General features: G+C 57.1%; 1 protein-coding gene across 3 annotated transcripts in view; it reads left to right on the forward strand.

The window, feature by feature from the left end:
• The window catches only part of Traf3 (TNF receptor associated factor 3), a 101,797-nt gene extending 90,081 nt beyond the window's left edge, over positions 1-11,716 (forward strand). For all 3 annotated transcript variants that reach the window (XM_047539454.1, XM_047539453.1, XM_047539455.1), the window contains 3 exons: positions 3,667-3,807; positions 8,247-8,421; positions 9,163-11,716. In XM_047539454.1, the coding sequence (XP_047395410.1) occupies positions 3,667-3,807; positions 8,247-8,421; positions 9,163-9,734 (888 nt within the window). In that variant the 3' untranslated portion in view covers positions 9,735-11,716. The remainder of the gene's footprint in view (positions 1-3,666; positions 3,808-8,246; positions 8,422-9,162) is intronic.
• Positions 11,717-18,294: the final 6,578 nt, after the last annotated feature.

The following is an 18,294-nucleotide window of genomic DNA, read 5'->3' on the forward strand; positions in this document are numbered from 1 at the left end:
ATTGTAGGATTTCCAATGTCCCCTCCCCCTGGTTTTGCAAAAGGTGGCCAGTCTGGAGCAGAGCAGTTGCCTGGGGCTGCTCTGGCACTGAGCAAGCACAGTGGATTCATGAGACTGAGCCCTGTGGACCCAATCACCCAGGACACTCGGTCCCTGGCCCCTTGCAGAACAAGTTTGCCAGCCCTGATGTGGATGTTAAGGGGCTAAATGTGTTATAGCTGGTGTTTTCAAGACACAGCTAAAAAGCATTGCTACATTCCTAGTACTGCAGTGGCCTCTCAGTGACATTGACGTCTGGTGCTCCAGCCGCATACAGCATCTCTGCTCACAGACCCTCCCCTGCTGTCTGCGAGAGGTTGTGGCTGTGGCCTGTGGCCACTCCTTCCTGGTGGTGTTTGCTCTGTGCTGTTCAGCTTGGGGGCTGTATTTTCATGAGGAGAAGATGAATCCTTCAAGAACTGATGAAGAAGATGCTGTTATGGGATCTCCCATTGTGGCTTATTTACAAAAATCAAAGCTTGGGCTAGGGTTGTGGCTCTGTGGTGGAACACTTGGTTAGCATGCATGAGGCCCTGGGTTTGATTCCCAGCACTGCCACATTTAAAAAAAATCAGTCCTCCAAATAAAAGATTATTTCAGTGTTCATGACGCATCTGCAGAGAACTTGCAGTAGGAAGGTACCAAAATCAACTGGAATAGCCAGTGGAGTTGACATCTGAGTTTTCTGAAGGCCTGTAAAGACTTAAGCACCTTGTTTCCAGTGGTAAGTGTGCCTGCACTTCAAAGAGCCTCGAAGTCTAGAGCAGGGGATTTTCATGAAGTCTGGCATAGAATAGCTGGCTAACGTGCATGCTCATGAACCTGAGAGGCTGCAGTGGTGGTGTGCGGTCACTTGCAGGGAGGGTGAGGCTGTGGAGCAGTGACAGGAAGCTCTTGGTGCTGAACCTGAGGTACTTTCTCCGTTAGCACAGGATTTACTTCGAGTTCGTGGATGGTTTACCTATGAATTTCTTTTAGCTTCTTTTGAAACATATCCTCTGTTTATGCCATTTGAAAATTATAGGCATAGGGCTAGGAATACGGCTCAATGGTAGAGCACTTATCAAGCATGCATGAGGCCCTGGTTCAGTCCCCAGTACCCCCCACACAAAATGCACAGGCATAAGTCAAGGGCAGCTTGCCTCTTGGTTGCTGCTTCTCATTTCAGAGGCCTCTCCTTCCACTGGAAGGATTGGTTCTGTGATCGCTGCGCTAGATGTGTGACCTCTGCTGTGTGGGTCTGGGCCTGTGGTCCTCAGGGAGACCACGGGAGGCTCTGTCGCCCCCACCAGCGTGCAGACTGCCTCCCCGGCTGCAGGCCCTGCCCTTCCTTCCTCCTCACCTTCCTTCATTTAGAGTGCATAGCAGGAGCTGCTGCTGGGGTGACAGGCATGTGCCACTGCATCCCACCCAGAGTGGCGATCCATACCGTTGGGAGGCCCAGGACACAACAGTGCTAGAGTGGCCTCCTCCGTGCAGGCCTCCTGTTTAAACCACTGCCTGCCAAGGCACGCCACAGTCCTGGGGTCACAGGATGCATGGAATGCCACCCCCTTGGGTGCTGCTCAAAGATTTGTCTCTTTCCAGCCCTGGCCCTGGTGTTGGGAGTGGCTGAGCCTCATTGGTGCTCATGGAAAGGTGCTTCTCTGGCCTTCCTCTTGGTTATTTTGTTTGTCACAGTAGAAAACAGAATGTTTGAGTTGGTTCAGACAGACGGATCCTCAGGTTCATGGTCAGACTAAAGCAAACGTGTTGTAAAATCTGGGCCTTGTGAAGTGCACACCCGTGTAGTACCTAGAAGGGAAGTGCCGCAGGCGGGGTATCCCCAGGAGGTGCTGGGAGTGAGCGCGACTGGTGCACCTGCCGAGGGAACCTAAAGGGGGAAGTTGAGTGCTTAGTGTCACCACTGTGAGTCACTTCTGCTCCTCTTCAAGTATTTGATTTGTTGCACAAAAAAATTATTTTTTTTGGAGATACTACTGAGATTTTCGTCAGAAGTTGGCATACATATAGTGTCTCTTTTCAGGGGTGGGGGTGAGAATAAAGTGTCTCTGCCAGATGGGAAGGAGTGAATTGTGACTTCAGGAGAGGCCAGCCTGCTGTGTGGCCTCACGTGTGCCTGCTTCTGCCATTGGCACCCTGACCACTGCAGGTGTCCATGACGTCCGAGACTCTATATGTTTAGGAAGGTGATTTTTGCTGAGTAAAATCCTAGGAAAGTGAAGTCATATTTTGCTTATGGGACATTGCAAGTCTTGTACTCCTGAGAAAAGGCAAGTTTGCTTTTACATAAAATAGACTGCAGTTATCTCCAAAGGTGCTTCTTTCCTTAAAGGACACTTGGTCTTAGATTGACTGTTCTTTAGGTGGACATCATCAGGAATCAGTTCTTGTCACATCCCATTTGTCCTAAGATGAGCTTAAGCCAGTGCTAGGCCCGGTTGGTTTCAGAGAGCTCTTCATCGCACAGTCCGGCCGTGAGTGAGTCGTGGCGTTCGGACCCCTCCTGGAGCCCAAGTCTGCTGGGTGACAGCACCCTGAAGGGCTGGCAGGAGGCATCTGTGACAGGCAGTGGCCAGGAGCTTTTCCCTGGGGGGCCAGAATGCCCTTCATGGAGATCTCGTGAGGACAGTAGACAGTAGCTTGGAGCTGCCGTCATCTCAGGGCCTGTTGAGACCAGGTGTACACTGGCCCTTGGGAACTAATTGTTTTTCAGAGAGATTTTGAAGAGGTCACAGGTAGCCTTGGGGATGTTGGCCCTGCAGCCCTTCCTGTGACTGGTGAGTGACGGAGGGTGCTCCAGCCCTGTGTTGGGTTGGTGTGTTGGCCCCACGACGAGCTGACGCCCTGGGTGACTTCGTTCTCACCAGGCTGCTTCTGGCGTTGGGCTTTCACGTGCCGAGGCTGGCAGGCAGTGATTGTGCCCTGGGTGCAGTGCGAGGTCTAGGACGTGTGTGCGTGGAAAGGGTTGAACCAGGCCCTGGGTTCTGGGGTGAACGTGGAGTCTGCTCTGTAGCAGTCCTGGAGTGTGCCTGGCACTGTTCACTATACGAGCTCATGTGCTCTTCTGCTGAGTCCAAGCCTGTAACCAGCATCTCCCTGACTCCACGTGTGAGTGGGTCTGACCTGCCTCGCTCCACGTAAGGCCCTCCAGGGAGTAGTGTTAAGTGAACTCAAATAAAATAGAAAACACCAGGGTGCATTGTAGATGAAGGCAAGTCTGGTTTTGTGAAACTTGATTTTCAGGTGTGCACACACAGCATTGGTGCAAATGGGTGAAATGTAAGACTGTTTCTCACTGTGTTTCCTGGTCCAATTTTGAAAGCTGCTCTGGTGAACGAGCAGTTGTTTCCAGCAGACCCTCTAAAGCCACCCCATTAAATTCCAGCGCTCTGCTGCTCTGTACCTCACCTTACTGCTGGGATAGGTTCTGAGAATGGCTGCCAGGGTCCCCGCACAGCTCCCCAGCACTCCCATCTTCTGTGTGGAGGGATTTATTCTCCTGGAATTCCTTTCAGTGTGCCAGTAGAAGGCCCAGGCTGAAACTTTAATTACCTTCATTATCTCTGTTGTTAATTAGTAGCCAAACCGCTTTTTGTTACATTAATTGAAGAATTTCTTTTTCAGGTTTCCTTGCTGCAGAATGAAAGCGTAGAAAAAAACAAGAGCATACAAAGTTTGCACAATCAGATATGTAGCTTTGAAATTGAAATTGAGAGACAAAAGGAAATGCTTCGGAATAATGAATCCAAAATACTTCATTTACAGGTAAGCAGCTGAATGGGCTGGACAAGAGGGCAGGGAGCCGTCTGTGCCCTTCTCTGGGCTTTCTCAATGCTGTGTGGACTGAGACCCCTGCCTTGGGCAGACAGAGGGCCCAGTTTCTCTTGTGCAGGTGAAGATTCGGGGAGAGCACCTGCGTCAGCGCAGGGCCCGGCCCTGAAGGCTGGCCTGTTACTTCTCTTCTGTGCCCTTAGTCCACTCTGGGTAAAGCAAGACTTAAAACTTGTGTTTTAAATGTTTTGACTTGGCGCAGTTGAGGGGTAGAGTGCTGATCCCAGCCCCACACACAGTGGGTTTTATTACTGTTATTTCACATCATTCTTGAGCACTGCATGCAGTTTCACTTCTAGAGTGAAGTGAAGCCAAACCCTTTTGTTCTGTGTTTTCTAGCAACATGTACTTATTCAACGATTTTTCATCAAAGTAATCCAGAAACAACAAATAAATAACCCTTTGCTGCTCTGAACCAAGTGGCTGTATAAATGGGCCTGATGGAAATGCCATCATTTCTGTTGTCTCCACTAGGTACTTGTGAACAGGTCATCCTTTAGCTACTTTCTGCATGTGACTTTTTTTTTTTTTTCTGTACTGGAGATTGAACCCAGGGGTGCTCTACCACTGATCCCACATCTGCAGCCCTTTTTGTTTTTTATTTTGTGACAGTCTAAGTTGCTCAGGGCCTCTCTAAGTTGCCAAGCTGGCCTTGAACTTGGGATCCTCCTGCCTCGGCCTCCCAAGCCACTGGGATCACAGGCTGTGCCCCTGCACCAGGCTCTGCACACAACTCTAGTGTCCATGTGCTGTAGTAATTCTTGGGTGTATCACACATGCCCATGGAAGAACCGCTTGTGTTGCTAAAGTGGTTTTTAGTGCTCGTAAGGAAATTTATTTTCCTAAATTCTAAGGAAAAGGAAATACCTTTAAGAATCCCAAGCCCCGTGGCATTGTTGGGAATGACTGTCCTCCTATTTGACACTGGAGATTAATCATAGTCTCATGAATGATTTGGGGATTCATTACATTTATTTCAACTGTATTAAAGTTTGTGGTTGCCCAGGGAGACAAGGACAAAGCACAACGAACACTAGGTGGACTTCACAGGTCAAAAGGTGGTGGTGGTGGCGCCCAGAAGTAAAGGTGGCGGAACAATAGCCGTTGGTGTTGTCTGGACTTCAGTAAGTGGGCAGGGCTGTGGCTGACTGCTCTCCTCTCCATGGAGACAGAAGCACAGGGAGGCTAGATCATATTTGAAGAAAGGGACTCAGATCAGACCAGTGATCAGACCCCCTCAGATGCAGGGATAGGGGCAATAGGGCAAAGGGCTTCTTGAGGTGGCTGCCCCTAGCCAGGGTCCACCCAGGTCTGTGCAAGGTGCAGCCCTGCCTTGGAATCCCCGTGGGTTGGACAGCTCTGTCTGCTGGTGGGAGGCTGCTCTGGCCTCTGCCTGCCTCCAGGACACACCATGGGAACCCCAGGTGCCCAGAGGCGTGGACAGTGACCACCTGGCTGAAGCACCTGCATCTCCAGAGCCCCCACCCTAAGGTTTACCTTAAGCTCTCCACTGGGCCCCGAACCCATGTGACTGATCACCTCTGACTCGTCCCACACTCCTTAGTGCAAGTGGGCCTTCTCGTCACTCCTCGAGAGGCTCCACACCCACCTGCCTTCCCTGGTCTACTCCAGCAGCACCTCAGACACCTTGGTGTCAGTGTCAACTCCACCGCCCCCCGCCCTCCTCAGGGCTCCTCAGCCCTGAGTGTGGACCCCTCGGGGACAGCGGGCCACCTCACTCTGTGCCCTCTCTTTCCTTGTCTGGTTCTCCAGTGATGGGAGGAGTGCAGATGGAGTTCAGGGCCTCACTCCTAGGCTGTGGGCACAGGGAGGCGGCTCAGGAGTTGGGGGAGTAGGATTGAAGAGCTTGTGTGCTTTGCTGGTCCAGGAAGGTATGGCAGGCTTTGTTTTGTTTTGATTTTGGTACTCGGGATTAAACCCAGAGGTGCTCTACCACTGAGGTAGCTACTTCCCCGGCCTTTTTTTTTAAGGCAAGGTCTTGCTAATCTGCTGAGGCTGGCTTTGAACTTGCAATCATCCTGCCTCAGCCTCCCAACCATTGGGGTTACAGGTGTGTGCCACCATGCCTGGTGCCAAGAAGCTGTTTCTTAACAAGAGTATAAAGAGCATATTTTTCTTAAATCCCATCTGCTTGGGAGGCTGAGGCAGGTGGATTGCTTGAGCCCAGGAGTTCAAAGCCAACCTGGGCAACATAGTGAGACCCTGTCTCCAGAAGAGAGACGGTGGATATGTGAGCCTGACATGCCCGCTGGCTGCCAGTGGCTCTCAACGGGTGGTTCTTATAGCCGGCGGATCTGCAGGGCCAAAGCCACAGCTCAGTGGCACCCCGGGCATCACCACACATGTCTCTGTGCAGGTTCACAAGCTCAGGTCCCCGTGACCTAGGAGTGGGAGGACAGCCAGGATGGTGACCGCAGCCCCAGAATGCGTGTGCGTGTGCAGGGCAGCGGTCTGTGCCTCTGCTGCGCATCGGCCTCTGCGGGCTGTTCTCTCGAACGCTGCAGCGGCTGGTCCCAGGGCAGGCTCTTCAGAATGAAGTCTCTTGGCTGTGTTAGAGCACTTGCTAGATCCATGCTCTTCTGTGTGACTGTGCCAGTTACCCTGGTGAGAGGTCTGACTGGAAAATCACGTCACTTAGCTCAGCCTCGCTCACGGGGACCGTGCGTGTGATGAGCACAGGGGCCCTGCCCTGGCCCTGCACGGGTGCACCGCGCCCTGGATCTACGTCCCTGCTGCGCCGGGAGCCTCCCTGCTGGCAGAGTGGCCTTGGTTAGACCCCGCAGTCCCCTTCTTGAGATCAGGCCTGGCATCATATAATACCATGGACCCTCGTGCCACTGTCCCCTGCGGGGCACCAGTTCTGGGGTTGAAGCAGCTCAGAGGCAGGAGGCTTAAAAAGACAAGTGGCTTGTCCCAGGCCATCCTGCAACTCAGGGTTCCCTCCTGGGAGCACTGAGTTACCATCCAGTGTCCCTCGGGCTGTGTCAGGTGTTCTCGTCCACGCTAGGAAGAACTCATGAGGACTCACACTTGTTCCAAGTGTGCTGATGTTGTGGCCATTCATTAGTGTCAGTAGCATTGATCCCAGGGAAACAGATCCCGGGAACTGAGGACCGAGCCTTTGGCCACAGGCACGTGTTTAAAGTGACGTCAGCCTAACAAGAGGTGTTCTTTGAGAGAGCTTCCTGGCTGTCTCAACGTCAGCTCACACAGGTTTCTTGGAAGGAGCAGGAGGAGCAGCACTGTGCCTTTGCCCCAGAAGGCTGCCCAGGCCGGCCCCATTGATTCCTTCAAGGCTGGTGACAGCCAGCAGAGGGGCTGAAACCTGCAGTTTCAGAAATAGCCTTCCAAAGGAGAAGAGAAGACGGGCTGGCCCACCTCGGCCTCCGGCCTCCGTGAGCTGGCTTCAGAAATGCAGATTCTTCTCAAAGTGGAACCTTCCAGGTCTCTGGCTCCAGCTGACAAGTCAGCAGTCCTTTAAACCCTGGGCCACCGCAAATGGAGCACAATTCCTGTCCCTCGTTACCATGTGATCTGTTTCTGGAACAAGGTTTTCTGAGTTACTTAAATTAAGATAGCATAAGCTCAGGCCTGGGCGGCATAGCCGCTGCGAGTCTGTGGGCAGACTCCGCTGGCCCTCCGCCCTGTGCCCTGAGCCCCGAGCAGGGAGCAGGTGGAGGAGGAAACCTCACTCACAAGCACCACCCCGCTGGCTTTGCCCAGAGCCTGAGGCCTGCTGCCCACCCTGAGCAGAGTCGGCCGGTCTCTGGGGTGGTGTTAGGGTGGTGAGCGCTCCCTCCTAGGACCCTCATGCAGTGCTGGAGCCCCGACAGTAGCCACAAAAAAAGGTTGCACTTCTGTCCTGGGCCAGCCAGCAGGGTAAGCACACAGATGAAAGACAGGGCCACACAGGCATGACTCCACCGTCCCAGACCTGAGGCCCTCTTTGGAGCAGGGCCTGTGGGCACACGAGACCCCTAGCTACATGTGGGTGCTAGGTGAGTGGCCCTGGCAGCCTGGCCAGCATATGGAGGTGCTGCCAACCTGTGAGAAGCCAGCGGGGAGCATGTGAGTGTACGGGCAGGGTCCCGACCAGGGGTATCAGCGCAGAGCTGGGGGCGACTGAGGCCTGGCCCAGGAAGGGACAGCGATTGCTGTGGGCAAGGCCAGCGAGCGGGTACAGCCCGGGGAGGAATCCCTTTCCGCTGACTGCCTGCCCTCGCTGCTCTTCCCGGGCCTCCCCTGGTGGCACCAACTGCATGCGGAGAACGCGTGTGTGCTTTTGCTGGAACAAGGCGCGTCCTATGTGAGTTGTGACTGTTGTTTGCCTTTTCACATCCTTGATCTGGAAGCGAGTAATAGACAGCCAGGCGGAGAAACTGAAGGAGCTGGACAAGGAGATCCGTCCCTTCCGACAGAACTGGGAGGAGGCCGATAGCATGAAGAGCAGCGTGGAGTCCCTCCAGAACCGTGTGACCGAGCTGGAGAGTGTGGACAAGACTGCGGGGCAGGCAGCTCGGAACACAGGTGAGGGGCCGGGCCGTGGTGTGGTGAGGGCCACGGCCAGGATGCCTGCGCAGAGGCAAGAGAGTTTTCCTGCCAAGATCCCTTCAGTAGACAGGCACTTCCCGCTTAGACTCATCCCTCTGTGCCAGGCCCAGTGTGACAGAGTGCAGAGCTCTCCCCGAGGGAGGCTGGCACCACAGGGAGGCCCAGGCCTACTGGGCAGGGTGCCCCAGGGCATTCGTGGGCCTGGCCTGCACGCCAGAGGGCCTGGGGCAGAAGCAGAAGCCACACGCAGGAGGCCCAGCACAGGCCACCTGAGTGTTTCCAACACTGAGTGGACGTGGGACCTGTGCCTTGGGCCGAGGAGGACTGGGACTGTTGGCATGAGGAAGACTGGTGGTGGGGAAGGATGGGGTCCTGGTGATGCAGATGGGGTTGGAGTTGGAGGAGCAGCTCAGATAGGTGGGCAGATAGGTAGCTGTCACCTGCCTTCAGGGGCCTGTGCAAGGAGGCCGTGGCTGAGTAAGACGGCTTCACCACTGACCTGCACGAGGCCCTGTGACACGCAGGCCTTCACTCGCCGCCTTCCTAAGCTCCCCCTCCGCCTGACGGTTCTCTGCTGGGGTGACTAGGGTGGAGTGGGGGCTGTGCAGACGTCCTGGGACAACGGCCCCCGCCTGTGGTGTTGCAGTGCCGTGGGGGCTTGCCTCTACCCCTCTGATGTTCTGTGTCTCGTCCCCACGCCCCTCCTGGCCCATGCAGGCTTGCTGGAGTCCCAGCTGAGCCGGCACGACCAGATGCTGAGTGTGCACGACATCCGCCTGGCCGACATGGACCTGCGGTTCCAGGTCCTCGAGACTGCCAGCTACAACGGCGTGCTCATTTGGAAGATCCGAGACTATAAGCGCCGGAAGCAGGAGGCCGTCATGGGGAAGACCCTGTCTCTTTACAGCCAGCCCTTCTACACGGGCTACTTTGGCTATAAGATGTGTGCCAGGGTCTACCTCAACGGAGATGGGATGGGGAAGGGGACGCACTTGTCTCTCTTTTTTGTCATTATGCGCGGAGAATACGATGCTTTGCTGCCGTGGCCGTTCAAGCAGAAAGTGACGCTCATGTTGATGGATCAAGGGTCCTCTCGGCGCCATCTGGGAGATGCGTTCAAGCCCGACCCCAACAGCAGCAGCTTCAAGAAGCCCACCGGAGAGATGAATATTGCCTCTGGCTGCCCCGTCTTTGTGGCCCAAACTGTTCTAGAAAATGGGACGTATATTAAAGATGATACGATTTTTATTAAAGTCATAGTGGATACTTCGGATCTGCCTGACCCCTGAGGAGTAACTGGGGAGGTGGATTTAGCAGAAGGTAACTCCTCTGGGGGCTTTGAACCAGTCTGTCTTCACCGAGGTCCTCGCACTCAGAAAAGGACCTGGTGGGGCTCAGGGAGCAGCAGGAGGCGGACGCACGGCTGGCGGGAGGAACCACACGTGAACACACTCCAGCGTTTTCTAACGAACTCGCCACTCCTCACTCTGAAGAGTTATTTATCCTTCAACGAGATAAATATTGCTGTCAGAGAAGGTTTTCATTTTCATTTTTAAAGATGTAGTTAAGTAAGGTGGAAAACATATGCTAACAAAAGAAACATTTTTCTTCCGTAAACTTGAACACCAAAACGAGAAAACACGTGGGGATAGCTGGACCTGTCAGCATGAAAAGCAAAAGGAAAACTTATGAAATAATAATGCAGTTCTGGTATATTCACCCTAAAAGTCAGGAGTGCAATCTTGTTTCAAATATAGTGCATTGTCTGTTTTTAAGGCCTCATCTGGTCTCTGTTCTGATGATTTGTTTGTCAGAAGACCCTGAAATGCTAGGTCTTTTTTTTGAAAGTCTCTAAATTCAAAAACCATTTTTTAATTTAAAGTTCTACAAATAATTGTTACTGCAAACATTTTATTTTAAAACGTTGATAGACTGATATTTCTTGGAAGAAAATGTAAACTATCTAACACTGGTTATCACTTGTGATAGGAAAGAGAACATTCAATCTGTTGCTATTTCTCGTTAGAAATGTAAACCTTCAATATCTGTCGTAGTTAATGACACTACTTCAAAATTATTATGAAAGGAACATTGCTCATGGATGCTGTGCATCATTTTCAGATTTATAATTGTTTTCACCCTAAAATAGGGCATTAGTTGAACTTTGGAGTTCTAAACAAAATCCTGTAGGCTTTTGAGATTCTGCCCCGTGTTCAGACAAGCTCTCCATTGCTGACAGCACCACCTTCGTCTCCAGCGTCGTGTCGGGGGTGGGCAGGTGGCTGTGCTGCAGAAGGCCCTCGCGGGTGTCCTTCACCTTGTCACACTGCTGCGCTGGGTGAGTGGCCTCCGAAAGCAACGCCTTTGCTCAGAGATGGCGGCGTACGGTACACGTGCCTTAGATGTGACGTGCTGCTCCTCCACCCTGGGTTGTGTCCGGCGTGATCCTAGAACGCGATGGCTTGACCAGACTCCTCTCCACCGCTAGGTCTTTGTGTCTACAAGGCCCTCAGACCCCCTGTGCTTGCCAGGGCTCTTCAGTGGCCTCTGGAACTTGCACCGCTTAGCTGTCCCCGGTTGCAGACTCCAGGCCCCACAGCCTGCCCTGCCGCCCTGAGCAGGCGGCGGGAGCAGGAGCCGCGCCCTCCGCCCCCTCCCCGGCCCAGAGCAGAGCCCTCTGAGCTTTCCAGAGACGCCGCTCTGGGGTCTGTCCAGGCCGACTGCCCCACGACACTCCATGGAGGGGAAGGACGCCGGTGGTGGCCCCAGCCCGCCGCTGCGCGCAGCACTGAGCTCACTGTTTACGTCTCGGGCCGAGGGTGAGTGGAGCCGGAGGCCTGCCCGCGCCCTCTGCTATGCACCACGCCTCCCGGTGCTCTTACACTGATGGGTGCTACACGCGACGGGTGCTTCTCGGCAGAACCAGCGTGTGCGAGCCACCGCGTCCGTGCCACTCGCCCGGAAGACGCGCCCACGACTGGCCAGCTGGGCCGCACACTTCAGACTGCCTGCCACTGGGCTCCCCAGGGTCGTGCGGGGCGGCTGGCTTGGCCTGGCGGCCCGCCTTGTCTCCGGTGCTGCCGTCTGTCCTGGGTGTGCCTTTGCCCCAGTGCCTGCTGGAAGTGCCCTCCGCACGCCTGTCCCTGTGCTCCCGCAGCCCCCGCTTGGTTCCAGGCCCAGCCGTGCCCTCCACGGCGGAGCCACTGTGTCCTCCATCTTCCACTCCATCCTCCGCTCCTGGGACTGCTCTGGGTAGATGAGTGTCCTTGTGCCCCAGGGAGGAGCCACCATCCCTGTGCAGAGGGAAGGACTTTCTGCTAGAACTGCGGAGCCCGCTGTCCCCAGCCTCCTCCAGGCCTGTCCCTGGGTTCTAGCCCGGAGGCCTGGAGGAGAGAGGAGCACCTGGCGGGCCCCAACTGGCTTCCCCAGAGCCAGGCCTCCGCACGGGGACTCCTGCCCCTTCACGGGAAGCCTGCCCAGCACCACGGGTCAGGGCGAGCTGCGTGGCCTGGTGGACGCCTCCTCCCCTCCCAAGCCCGGCCTCGTGTGACCCTGCAGGCACTTGGGAGCTTGGTGGTGGGTCGTTCCAAGTCCCTCCCTCTCCCCCAGCACCTGTGGGATGTGCCTGGAGGACCGCGGAGTTCTCTGGGGTGAGGGCGTGGCACGTCAGTCTGCTGCTTGTGCTCGGCGATGGGGAGTGGGGTGATGGGGCGCCCCTGCCCCTGCTCACGGCCCCGCTGTCACGCTGTCCCCAGGTGGTGCTGAGCCGTCCCCAGGCAGGCCTGGCGCTGCTCCGTGCGTTCCCCGGTGCCCCAGTCGGTGCTGTCGCTCAGGCCATCCTCGGGCTGAGGTCCACCTGCCTGAGGCCTGGCCGCCCATCTGGCCTGGTCTGCCCTCCCTGCTTCACAGGGTCCCGGCCACAAGAAGCAAAGGGCAGTCCATACACTGTGAGTCGGGTGGCTCTTCCCGTTTACCCAAAGTGACAAAAGACTCCCCACAGGACAGAGCTGCCCTGCCCTCTGAAGAACCGTGCTGAGTCCTTTGCGTGTCACCTCTCTAGGGACATGGGTGCCACTTCCCGCTTCTGCTCCCCGTGCAGTTTCAGCACTGTGGCTCTGACCGTTCTTGCCGCGGGCCGCGGGCTGTCTGGCTACACATGTGTGGGCCTGGGGCTCTGCCTCGGGCTCCAGCTCCGGGGCTTATGGTGGGAGAAGGGAGCAGCCCGGAAGTCAGAGTGCGCGACGGTGCAGGGCCGGGCTCTGGTGCAAGGTGGGAGATGAGGGACCCAGGGCACGAGGGCTAGGACCAGGCAGACCAGCTCCGTGGTCCAGATCCAGTGTCTGGGCTCCTGGGAAGGGTGAGGAGTCCCCGCAAGAAGGCAGCTCCCCACCCCGCCCCACACCCGTCCCCGGAGCCTGCGTTAGGACCTGGACGTGCTCACCACGCAGACACAGGTGGGCAGAGGGCTGTGTGGGGGCCACATCTGCTTCTGATCCATATACCCCCGCCCCCTCCGGGCACCATGGCCGCCCTCTTCTGTACTGCATCCCAGCGCGGCCCCCAGCCAGCCAGCGGGGGTGCTTGCTCCAGGGTCTCCCGCCTCTCCTCCCTTGTTGCTCTCTCCACCTTCCTTCCTCCGCTGGCTGTTGCCCCAGGGAGCCTCCGTGGGGAGTGGGGGGGCTCCCACTCCCTGTCAGCCTCTACCAGGACCGCAGGCCCACTGCCCATCTGGAGCCCCACTGATTCGGCTTCCCCTTGACCACACGTGGCCAGCCTTGGTGAGGACATGGACATCAGGCACAGTCCCACAGGGAGGCCAGCCGCCCCCCAGATCACCTCAGTCGCCCAGGGCTGGACCAGCATCCTGGTAAACGCTGCCACTTGGGGTTGTCACTGATGTCACCCCTTTGTTCAGCACCGTCTGTGGAACAGGTGCCCAGTCAGGCCCGGCACCCCACACACTGAACTACGCCCAGCCGAGGAGAGCGTGCTGGCAGGCCGCCTCAGCAGTGTCCGCGCCGCAGCCAGGCCACACCTCCCTTCTCCCCCATGCCCGTGCAGTGGCATGGGACCGTCATCGTATGCCCAGCCAAGAAACTCCTGGCCAGGAGGGGCGGCAGCATGCTGTCTAGGAGCACAGGCCCCTGGTGCCCCTTGCCTGGTCCCTCCACAAGACATCCCTCTGCTTGGGTCAGGCGCGCGTAGGGAAGGGCCGTGCGGACCTGATACACACTCTTCTGAGTCCGGGCCTCCCTCGCCCGGCTCAGGGGGGCGCTCAGAGCTCTGGGGCACCTGTGCATCTGGTGTGCGAGATGAGCGAGGGTCTGTCACCAGATCTGTCTCTTGGCCCAAGACCACAGTCCTGTCTTCCCGTTTGCAAATCTCATCAGCTCCGTTTTCTCCAAAGTTGATGTCAGGAGCCCATGAGGGCCTGGTCAGGTGCAGTTGGTGTCAGTGGTGACCTGGTCAGTGTTCCTGTCTTGGTGTGGCTGGAGCTGGGCCAGCAGGGATGCGTGAGGCAAGGTCGGCAGTCCTTCCCAGAGGCCTGGAAACAGGCCGGGGTGTTCTCCACCTGCAGAGGTGTGCCCTGGACAAGCCCAGCAGAGCTTGTGTCTCATTTCCCGAGTTGCTTTCTGTCTGTGAGCTTGTGTGAAAAAGGTTCAAGTCCAGGACCGCTGTGCACTCCCAACATGGGTGCTGGGTGGTGTTCTGAGTAGTCCCTAGACAAGCCAGGTAACCCTCAACAGCAAACTAAGCGACTTAATTGGAAAAACACAAAAGCCGGCCTTACATCCAAGGATTTCCATAGCAGCCTCTAGGAGAGCCTCCGGGGAGGGAAGTGTGGAAGCCACTGGACAGCTTGACCTCGGTAGGATGCGTCAGTTCCTGGTGGTCCACCTCTTGTGTTCAGTTCTCTTACCCAGAAACAAAGACCAAAGAAGGCCAATCTCTCATTTGACTATTTTTATCTGCCTGTTTTAAAACTTGCCGTCTGTAGTGCGCTCACTGTGAGGACCCTCTTGACAGTCCAAGTGATTGTGACCAGTGATCACTCCCGTGTCCTCTGCTCTTCTAAGAAACAGTGTGAGTTATTGCTCAGCAATAATCCTGTTAGGAGTTAGCAACATGTCTGATTTCCCGATAGCATTATTATGTTCTGTATTTTTGTTTACTGTATATTTTGTGTGGTTTTATTTGGTATTTATTTGTGTTTTGAGGTCTTGCAATGTTTTTGTGTTTCCGATGCTAATAACTAAAGTTTGTAAGACTGTAGAATGCAAAACTTTGACATGCTAAACTGTCTTATTAGAGGAAAATAAATCTGATTAAGAGTCCTGGTTTCTTGCCACTCTCTCGAGGCTGTGCCCAGCCCCCAGTGCCCGTGACCGTTCCACACCACTTTTGAGAGCACGGTGCTGCCTGACATCCTACACTGGGTCCTGCCCGTGGTCCCTGGCCAGCCCCAGGCCACCCCTCAAGGCTATGGCTGCTGGCCCCACAAACCTGGGGTGGTCTCCACCTCATCTGTAAAGAGGGGAACAACCTCTGCCTCCTTTCTGAAACACACTGGTCACTCCACTGGCGCTGGGCCTGGGACCTCTGGCTGCTGCTCCCTCCTCTCTGGCCACCTCCATTTCTCCAGGTAATCCTTTGGGTCAGGCCAGGCTCAGAGGAGATGCCATCAGCCTCCAAATCTGGCCCCCTGGGCAGCAAGAAGTGACAGGCGCAGGAACAAGCCCCACAGGTCTTCTGGCCAGGCCTGCAGGCCTTGCCTGGGACCCTACACTAGGTCCCCAGGCTGAGGGTGCTGTTGGGGACACCACAGGGCCACTGTCAGATCTGGCCCAGATCATGGAGTTGCGCAGGGGCAAGTTGAGGCCAGAGGAGAGATGGGGCTCTGAGCCGCCCCTCCCAGGCCTCGGAACAGGAAGGGTGCCTGCTGGCAGGAGGCCCAGCCCCGTAGCAGACTTGGAGCCAGGGCGTCGTGCAGGCCCGAGGGGGGACCTTGACTGCCCTCCTCAGCCCAGGGGCGGGTGGGCCGCTTGGTCCTGAGCCTGGGGAGGAGGGCTGGGGGGAGAGCACAGGGGTGCAGGGCTGGCAGCACAGGAAGTGCGCTCAGGGAGCCCCCGCGTGTGGACCTGGACATGTCCCCATGCACCCCTGTGCAGCCCGGGAACCCCCCATACAGACTGCCCGACGGCAAGTCAGGCAGTGCTTGGTCAGAGTCCATTTTCAACAGGACACGAAGGCCTGGTGGCCAGTGCTCTGAAGACGGAGCGCTGCAGGAACCATCTCGAGTCTTGTCTTGTGAAGTGCCCGGAGATCAGGCTGAGCGGAGGGCTCTCACCGCCCGGCCCTGGCACTGTGGCGGCTGGGCAACCCAGGCAAGGTCCTTCACTGCCCTGGAGCAGGGCCAGCCTGTGCCCACTGCCCCATGAGAAGCTGAGGCCTGAAGGGGGCGCCACCAGCCTCCTCCCATCCCTGTCCCCCTTGTGCCCGCAGCAGCCTCGAGTGGACTCAGTCTTGGGACCCTTGACCCCCCTCTGCCTTGGAGAGGGACTCCCAGGCCCTGGCGACCAAGGGCTGGGAGCAGCCAGGGTGGGACTGAGTGGCCAGGAGGGCTGACCCCTCAGTTCCATTTGCTGGGGTCCTGTTGCTGGAGGCCTGTGTAGGGAGCCCTCTGGCGGGATGGACACAGCCAGCAGAGGCCACACCAGCAGGACACACCCTCTGGTGACCTTGGACTGCCAGGCCCTCCCAGGACCACTGACCTGAAGTGTTAAGCTCAGAGAACTCTGACCACTGATGGACACCCAGGGGTGGAGGCCAGGTGGTGGCCATGGCTCCAGGAGGCTCTTGCCCACCTCCAGACCTCTCCCTGTGGAGCTTGAGACCCAGGCACTGAGTACCCCCCACCAGCCTCTCTGGGGTCCAAGGTGGCCAAGGAAACTGCCTCCACCTGCCACTCTGCCCTTACTCGAGTGGCCCTGTCCCATCTGCTCCCACGTCCTGCCCGGCCTTGCTGGGGCCCTGCCAGAGGAGCAACAGGCGTGGAGCCCCACAGCAGCACGCCTGATCAGCTGTGGCCTCCCCTTCAGCTCCGAGGATGGGCAGGTGACTGACCTGCCTTGACCCGCACCCTCAGGGGCAGACGTGCCTGGGGTGGCTCCCACCTGGTGCTCGGAGGCCAAGGCCTCTCCAGTGCCTCCCTCTGTCCAAGGTGAAGCACCCACTGCTCCTGCCTCCCCTGCCCTGTGCCCTGTGAGGTGGGCACTGCTGCCCATGCTGCAGGTGAAGGAACCAAACAGAGGCTAAGTGATCGGGCAGCCGCCCAGCATTTGGGCCCAGGACGGTGCAGCCGGTCCAGCCCCGCCCAGGCTGCCGCAGCCCTCCCTGTTCCTCATCTCGGGCTCCCTCAGTCGTGTCAAAGGCAGCCCAGCGAGGCCGGTCCCCCTCCCACACTGCCCTCCCTCCTGCCCGCCGTGGTTGCCCACCCTCCTCCAGCCTCCTCGTGTTCTGCCTTGGTGGGCTCCTTCCTTCCCAGACTTCCACGGTCAACCTGCCCCTTTCCCTACCCACCCCGTGTGGATGGCAGGGTTGTCACGCATGCTGCCCACACCTCAGGGGGGCTGTGAACTAGGATAGCCAGTCCAGCTGGCCACTTGAGCTGCAGAACTGGTGCACAGGTGGAAATAGGAACAGAGACCTCATGGGGACCCTACTGTGACAGCCTAGTCAGGGAGGTGGTGAGTGCCATTCTTAAGTCTGCATCCTCGCTGGAGGGAAAAAGGCTGTGTACACAGGGAAACCAACACGGGGGCAGGTAAGCCAGAGCAGCGAGAGACAGCCCCAGAAGTAATTGCCAAGTCCCTGGATCCAGCCGTACCTGAAGTAGCCATGCCATGAGATTTCCTAGTTACTGGAGGAAAGTCGGGGTTGGCATTTCTCCTGCTTCCTTCCCACTGAGGTCCTAATCAGTTTGCAAGTATTTGCCCACTGTGTGCCTGAGGGCCAGGGGCACCTTGCATGCAGCCAAGGCCCTGCTGTGAGCACCTGGCATCCATGGCTGGTCCCAACTTCTCCCTCCCACCTTTGCTCCTCCCCGGCGGTTTCCGGTTCCCCGAGGCTTCCATGGCCAGGAGTGGGGCCTCATCCTCAGGCCCACCTCCAGCCTCTGCTCAGATGTGTTCCTTTGCAGGGTGGGGATGACCAGGGCCAGCAGGCCCCAGCCCGCCTCTTGCCACCTCCAGCCCAGCCTCCACCCTGGCTGCAGCTGGGCCTTCATCCTTCTCCCTTCAGGAAGCCTCCCCGACTGCCCGGTGCCCTGTCCTCTGCACACTGCAGACTCGGAGTGGCCCGGGCAGGAGCAGCAGCAGTGCACAGAGGTTCTGTTCCCCAGGGCCTGGCCATCGGCCCCTCTGGAGCCTCCAGGCTCTGCCCCATCTCGTCCTCTTGCTGCAGCAGAAACTGCAGACTCTGGGTGGCCCGAGTGGACTTCAGGCGTGGGCCCCAGGGGTAGGTTTGCTCAGCCCCATCGACTCTCTGCACTGAGAGCCAGGGCAGAGGACGGACGCAGGTGGAGGCCCACTCCACAAACCCTCCTTCCCAAGGAGAAGTAGGGGGCAGAGCAAGCTGGAGGTGACCCCAAAATATCTCTTTCCTTTGTTCCTGGTTGAGGCTACGGAGGATGGAGCTTCCTGCGGGCCAGTGTGGGCCAAGGTAGGCTCCTACACCACCCTCGACCCATTCTTGGGATCTGAGGTTGAACTGGCAGGGGTCAGGCCCCTCCCGGCAGCACTGCTCTGCTGAGCCACAGAGAGCAGATTCCCCTGCTTCAAGGTGACCCTA

Source organism: Sciurus carolinensis, chromosome 2 (assembly GCF_902686445.1).
Source record: "Sciurus carolinensis chromosome 2, mSciCar1.2, whole genome shotgun sequence".
NCBI lineage: Eukaryota > Metazoa > Chordata > Mammalia > Rodentia > Sciuridae > Sciurus > Sciurus carolinensis.